The sequence below is a fragment of the Bidens hawaiensis genome, unplaced genomic scaffold (genome assembly GCF_021521415.1).
Source record: "Bidens hawaiensis isolate Kalapana, Puna unplaced genomic scaffold, B.hawaiensis_p1.1 tig00009272_1, whole genome shotgun sequence".
Lineage (NCBI taxonomy): Eukaryota > Viridiplantae > Streptophyta > Magnoliopsida > Asterales > Asteraceae > Bidens > Bidens hawaiensis.
The window spans coordinates 166,122-174,023 of NW_027491684.1; the positions used below are offsets into that span (position 1 = coordinate 166,122).

General features: G+C 37.2%; 1 protein-coding gene across 1 annotated transcript; it reads left to right on the plus strand.

The window, feature by feature from the left end:
* Nucleotides 1-6,598: 6,598 nt before the first annotated feature.
* Nucleotides 6,599-7,365, plus strand: LOC143531863 (cyclin-dependent kinase inhibitor 3-like). Its single transcript, XM_077027068.1, has 4 exons — nucleotides 6,599-6,748; nucleotides 6,836-6,876; nucleotides 7,028-7,201; nucleotides 7,283-7,365. Exons 1-4 carry the CDS (start codon nucleotides 6,599-6,601, stop codon nucleotides 7,350-7,352), a joined length of 435 nt encoding a protein of 144 aa, XP_076883183.1. The 3' UTR covers nucleotides 7,353-7,365.
* Nucleotides 7,366-7,902: the final 537 nt, after the last annotated feature.

Consider the following 7,902-nt stretch of genomic DNA (forward strand, 5'->3'; position numbering starts at 1 on the left):
GGCACTCGCCAGCAGTACTCCTGTCGTCAGCTGTAGAATCGATATCACGAGACATCGTGTAAAAGAAGAAAACGATTTCGGGAGAATGCTTGCCTGAAAAGGATAAGTATTCGCCGGAAATCGCAAAGAAGATGAAGAAAAGAGTGAAAGTGTGGATTACAAATAACCCTCTCCCCCTTTATATACTAATCGCAATTAATGCGATGAAATTAATGCGGAAGAGAGAGAAAACGAAGGTGCAATGAAACTATGACACGTGGCAAAAAGCAAGCTGGCAACAGCTGTTGACAGGACGCATACCATTAATTTCGCGGCCACGCGCCCGAAAAATCGCGCCCACGCGCCTGAAAAAGCGTCTGGAATGACCATGTACTGTCACGTCACCATAACTTCCTGCACGTCCTGACACAGTCAGAAGAAACCGTCGCACGACGTTTCAGATGTTTGGACTGTTCCTATCTTTCCACCAACTATTCGAATTTCAAAATTCAAAATTCAAAAAGATTCAAGTGAGCGGGAAAATACCCCTTACCTTGGCAACCAAATAACCGTCAGACGGATGCGGGTACAGTGTCAAGGCAAAACCCTTCACATACCGAGCACCCGCAGGGAATTGAAGCCAAGAATACCTTGGAAATAAAGTAACCGTAAGACGAGTGCGGGTACAGTGTCAAGGCAAAACCCTTCACGTACTTAGCACTCTGCAGGGAATTCAAACCAAGAAGGATCTTCTGGGCCATGCTTGCGGAAACGTGAATAACATTCCCGCACGACGGGAACGTCGAGAACTATATTGTTTGAAACTCCAAGATGGAATTGGTGGTTTTAGCATAAATAATCACTATGCCGAAAACCACCAAAACCCCATGGAGAATCTACACAATTTGGACTCAACGCTCCCGACGCGCGAGGAGGTTACAAACCTACCCGCTTCACACCCAAAGATCAAGCAGAAAAGTCGGGAATTTCTGCGTGACATCAGGAAAACCGCGGGATGAATCACCACGGAAAACCGAAAAACTATACCCCTTTTCAAAACCCCTTGCTAAGTCCAAACGTTCACCTCACTTTATTAAACATTCATGAGAAGAACATTGGACTGGGGGGACTTGAAGAGGTAGGTCCCAGCAGAGCCCAGTTGGACCCGCAAGACTCACCTTGAACAGGGACGTCTGCGCAATGACCAACTGCTCCAGCAGGACCCACCATGCTCAAAGAACCTTACGCGCAGTACGCCAGCTGTACCCGTAGGGAAAGCCTCCCAATGGTGAAGTACCCCGCCTGTTCCCGCAGCTGCGGATACAAGCCATCAGGGAAGGCTACCCGCACTAACAGCAAGGCTACACGCACAAGGCATTCGTTACTTCAGTAGTCACATGAAGGAATGAGCAAGGCGGGAACACTCCCGCCTAAATGAGCCAGTCCGTATGCTTCTGGAAGGTCTTTCGTACTATACCTACTAAGGTATGGGCGGAACAGACAATTTGACCAAGAGCAGCCCATGAACTAATCACAGGGTGACAGCTCACCGACAACAATACGAGGAGGAGCACCCTCTAGTACTGTTTGTCACTATTAGCCGCTGCCTACTCACCAACCCTTACGAGGGGACGTGCGCAGCCTACAGTTGGTGGAACAGTGCGTAGCCGGCAGTAAAGGAACAGTATACAGCCGACCTTATTACTGTTGGCCGTAACCTATCCACCAACCAGCATGGCCTGTGCGTACGTCCACTGTTGGTAGAACAGGAATACTATTCAGCTGGCTGTACCTGCTTGGAAACCTACCTTCGGCTATAAATACTCCAACACCTTGGAATGGTAAGGACATCATCTGATATCTCAATCTTATCTAGCAATCTCTTAATATACTCTTATATTCAGAGCAATCTAGTCTGATTCTCACGCCGGAGGGTGGTCACAAGGAGGAACCCCCCCCCCTTCTCAGTGACGAGCTTACGGTGTCTGTTTTGCAAGTCTCCTGAAGAACAACCTTCTCAGCTAGATCTCATCCGTGGGAAACATTACTTAACCCCCAGATTATCTATAATCTGTCCAGGGTTCACTTAGTGTTTCTTCAGGTTGGGTGTATAACAGCACCGTATTCACTTTCCCCTAAATATAATCTTATTAATTTCCTTAACCTAATTGAAACATATATTTAGTAACCAAATTCCTAAGTACTCGGGTATCTAGTAATGATTGAACATTCAAAGTGAAACCATGAACAATAAAAGCGTGTAATGATCCAAATAGAATTGCATATTTAATTTAAACTCACCTAACAACCCAAATCAGTAAAGAGAAACCATGAATCATAATTCATTCCCCCAAAAAAAAAAACTTTAATTACCAAACGAGAATTTAAAGTACAACTATTACAACTGATAAAAAATGTAACGTCAGTTATGTTTCCGGATTATAGACTCTTAATGGTAACATTATTAAAGAATCAAAATTTTAGTTCTTCATCCTTTGTTTTAAGACTTTAATCTAATCTACTGACATAACCTTTCAATGGTAATATTTAGTCCAACGGAAAACGATTGAGGTCCATTTCATTTTTTATTGAAGTCCAATTTTGGTCCACCCGGGTCCAAGATTCAAGACCACATGTTTTAGCTACCATACCATGGGTTCACAAATTCCAACCTCACTACAAACCAAGTTCAATTTGACGTATGATTTCAGGGGTGCTCATGAAAACATAAATCCGAATCGAAACCAAAACCCAAATAAATCGATCCAAATTCTTATTCGGATATTCGGATGGGATCAATCCGAATGCCCGATAACTAATTCGGATTCGGATCAGATATGAAATTTAAAAAAATTCGGATTGTTCGGATATCCGTCTAATCCTAATAAATAATATGTTTTTAGTGGTATATTCCAGCTTTGTATGGTTATTTAAAAAACTATTTTTAACTTTGAACTTTGAATTTATATTCAAGACTAATTCTTTTATTTTCTAGTTTCGTATGCTTATTGTGATTCTAAACGTGTAAAAAATGTTAGGGATCAAAAACAAGGAAAATTTTGTTATTGGGTTATATCGGATTATACGGATTTTATCCAAATCAGATCCGCATAGATTCAAATCGGACAGGATTATCCCTAATTCGGATCGAATTGTATTTCAGACAGTCCTGAAATCTTCAGATCCAAAGAATCCAAACCGAATAATCCGCTATCCGATCCGATAAACATCCATATATGATTTCAATCAAAACTAGACAATCTACCATTGGTGCCATCATTGTGGCATTAATGTCTTACATGTTAAATGAGACCCTACCTAATTTGGCATGTATAGACACATTGAAAGCGCCAACTATCTCTAGTCTATTTGGTTAAGAGTGAGGCATCCAAAAACTTTAATTTTTATAAAGTGGAAGGTCTTGGGTTCAAGTCCCGCCTAAGACAATAATATGAGTTGAAATGGAGATGATCAAATGATTAGTAGCCCGTCAGTTATCCGAATTAGCCGATTTAAAAATAGCCACATTGAAAACGTATAATTGAATGCTTTGGATTCAATTATTAAGGGTACAATTCAATTATTGTTACACCTAATTATGTCACTACATACCATTTAAATCATATGGAAGCTATTGTACCCTCAAAACGAAAGAAAAACCCTAAAGTTTCCTTTCCAAAGTAAAAGTTATTGGTTGAAACACAATAAGATATTTAGAGATCCTACCCTTTCCAAAAGGAGTAGACTTATTTTCCCAACCCTTTTGTTATCAAACCACAAGCCTATATGAATAATTAAATTTGATTTTAACTATGGTTAATTACTAAAGTGATATTTATTATTATTATTACAATTATTATTATTATTATTTAACAAATAATCTTTTTTTCATCAATTTTCCCCATTTCTCAAATAAAACTAGAATCACAACCATTTGGTTGAAGATCCTCATCTTTACTACTAAACCAAGCTAGTAGTTATGTGGTATTATTTATTTAAATGCATCTTTCCTTATGAAATTTTGAATTAGTAGAAATGAAATGATTACTAAAAGAAAAAGTACTACTTGTAGAAAAGATTTTCTAATTTTTAGATAAGAATTCACATTATTAAAAAAATATACATGTGTGTTTAAAAATTTTAAAAGCATATGAAGAAAGTAGTTTGATGGTTTTCATATCTATAATATACACATTTGTACGTGAAAAGTGTAACATTTTAAAAATATAAACTATTGATATAAAAATCAAACAATGTAGGATCCTGAGAACATTTTAACGTTTTGGAAATAATCTTAAACACACACATATATTATATGTAAGTGTGGATGGGGTATGTTAACGAACAACATGAACGACAATATATGTTCGTTTATATATTCATGCTTGTTTATTTGTTTATTAAAATTAAAAAAATGCGCATGAACTGTTCAATTTGTTTTCGTGAATCTTGTGCGACATGTTTTTTTGTTGACGCAATGACAAATTAAAGAAAAAGAAAAGTTAAAAGAAAATAGCCAGTTTTTACCTTTCGTACTCATGATAAGCTTGCAAATTTAATTAAGATCGTGAATTTCTAGATGCATACATGCAAAAACATGATCACATATATTATTTTTAATTAGTATTCGCAAATTGTTTATTTTTATAGTCGTATGTATTTTAATATATTTTCGTTTATAAGAGGGCATAAAGATCAGTTCGTAAAAATGAGATGCACCAGGAAGTTTAAGGTAGAGGTGTACAAAACCGGTTTTAAACCCAAACCAAACCGGTTTGGTCAACGGCTGGTCAAAACCGGTTTGACTCAAACCGGTTCGGTTTATAAACCGGTTTTAGCCGGTTTTAAACAAGTTTTTCTCAAACCGGTTCGGTTTTAAAACTGGTTTGGTAGATCTTAAGGAGAACCGGTCCTGAAACTAACGGTTTGGGCCGGGTTGGGAACCGGTTTGGGTGAAACCGGTTTTAAACCCAAACCAGTTCGGTTTGCCTAAAACCGGTCCCAAACCGGTTTTTTTTGTACACCTCTAGTTTAAGGTCAGTTGAACGAGGGCCAAAAAGCATAGCAAAAATAATCACTTTGCTTAAAAGCATATATGGTGTCTCCCCTTAGTGTAGCTACCCCTCTTTTCCACGACTACAACAATAGCTTTCTAATGGTCACATTCATATATAGTTTTCATTAAGAAAGTGTTTTAAAATAAAGGCAACTACTAGTTTATATGTTGGGCCACAATGCCACATTTATCCCTTTTAAAAATAAGTATGAAAATTTTCCAAATTTACACAAATAATTTATTGTGAACACTAAGATGAAAATTAATTGATTTTATATAGGTTTGAACGACCAAACCAAGTTATATGTCAAAAATAGTAGCTAAAGGATCTCGGTTTTTTTCAAGTAAAATATATAGTAAAAAGTTCGTCCTTCAAAGAAAAATTCTGTAATCCTTCACTTGTGGCTTAGTGGTAGGAGGCTTGGGATCTCCAATAGCAACTCAAGTTCGAATCTCACTTGTGTCATATCTTGGTGGATACTGACAATGAAATATTTAAGTTAGGTCTTGTGCAAATATTTAAGTTAGGCCTGAAGCCAGCGTAAGCCAGGTTAAGGCAACATAGTCTGGCCAGAGTAGGGCATCAGGGCCCTCCAAGTTTTAAGAGTACGGTAGTTTAAATACAAAAAAACCGCCATTCTAAAATATATATATACACATATATAGAAAATTCTGTAACTTCAGTTTTACTTTTGTGTAATTTTATTGTTTTAGTATATATCATACACCTCTGTCCAAAACACAAAAAATAATAGATTTTTTTTTAATTGGCATGAGTAGGCTTCTTACAACTCGTGGACTAGGCACACCAGTACTTTTAAACTATACAATTTTGAACAAGTATATTGCTACACAATCCAACTCAAGACTAAAAATAGAATAATAACAAGAAGATAACAAGAATATTCCTACACCAGAAAACAGTTGTTAGTGTGGGGCAATATAGTAATTCAACCCACAAAATGTACACGGGGAATTTGCTAATGACCAAATCAACACCAAACTTTATGCAAAAGTAACAATAGCCGTGACACTTGTGACAGTTATGGAAGAGCAAATTCGATATTGGTACCAAATCGGTATCGTCGGTACTAAATCGGTACCAAAGTTTTAAGTGTCGGGGTCGGTACGGTACCGGTACCGGTAATTCTTGAATTTTTTACTTTCGATGCCATCTCAGTACCAAACTCAGGATCAGCATCGGTACCAAAAATTTGTGATTTTTAAGATCGGGTTTTTCGATACCGGTAGGGTACCGAGCTAATAATATAAAAGGCGGCGTACAATACAACAACTTGAAAGAAGGAGGTATAATTCACAGATCTGTTATAACGGTTCCGTTAACATAAAGTTAGAGAGAGTAAGAGTATGAGAGTGCGTGAAATACAGGACCACACACATACACGCACTGATAAATAATAAGAAGAAGCTTTCAAACGGAATCACCAGCGTCATCATCATTTTCTCTCTCTAAAACTAACATAACAGATATTATTCTCTTTTCAACAGCCAATTCATCATTGGCTGATTTGACACCATATAATAATAATTCTGATCAGAATTATGGAGGTTGCGCCGGCGATGGATAATTCTGGATCAACGAAACGGAGGAAGGTCGTCAGCAATGGCGAATTGATGTTGAAACCGGTGCGAATTGCAGGTTGTGTGAGTGATTCGGCCTTGTCTTGTTGTTCGATTGACGGAGATCTGGAGGTATTAATGTATTATCAATTATCAATTAATTTAATTTTATTTATTATTTGAAGGAATTTGAATTTTGAAAATTGAATTTGTTTTCAGGTGAGCGGTGAAACTGAAGGCAATTTGGTCAGGAGAGAAAGGTTATCATGATAGTTTTATATTTACTTGTTAACGTACATTTATTATTATTATTATTATTATTATTATTATTCCATTCGGTTGGTTTAAATTTCAAACGACAAGCCGTAATAACTGTGAACAACGTAACGGCATCCGTTATATTAATTTCAGTCCTCTCAAACACCTTAGAACGCACACTCTCTCTCCAGACTCAATGGCCGGTTCCTTCACCACACCGACGGCTGAAAAACCGGAATCCGGCGAACGGAAACCGGTACCGGCGGCTGAAATTGAAGAGTTTTTTGCTGCTGCAGAGAAGGAGATCCAGAGCCGTTTCAAAAACAAGTAAGCGATTTAATTAGGTTACGATACTGAATTAATCGAGTAAAACATTAACAAATTATCAAATTTGTGATGAATTTGCAGGTATAATTACGACACTGTGAAGGACGTTCCGTTGAAAGGCCGGTACGAGTGGATTCAACTGAAGCAATGAAGATGAAGATGAAGGTGATGAATTATTAATTTAGAATTAAAGTGATTGTAAAAACTAAAAACTGTTTCTAGAATTTAGTAGCAGTAGCAGTAGCAGTATTGACCAGTTTAATTAATCTATATCTATGGTTTCTTCTTTCTTTATAACTTTAAATGTCCTCCATTATCATGTACTTCTACCGTTGGAACCCAAAATGAGGAAGAAAGAATAGTTAGTGATTTGGTGTGGCTGTAGTGTACTTGAATTTCCTACCCGCCATACATTTTGTGTCTCTGCAATTCTTTCTGATCATAAATGTGTACAAATTATGCCATAAGTGATTATTCTTTCCAAGGAGGATGCTAATTCTGAGCAAACTTCAAAAATTAACCTAACTTTTTTTTTTCCGCTAATAACGTAATACAAGCGGCGTCTTTGTATGAAAATGTCGAATTTTACGCCATGAGATGGACAGATCAACGATTGACATGTTCAACCAAGATGAAAATAATGACATACAAGTAATGTTTGAATGAAAATTACGCCATATGAGTCGGGCCACGGTAAAAAT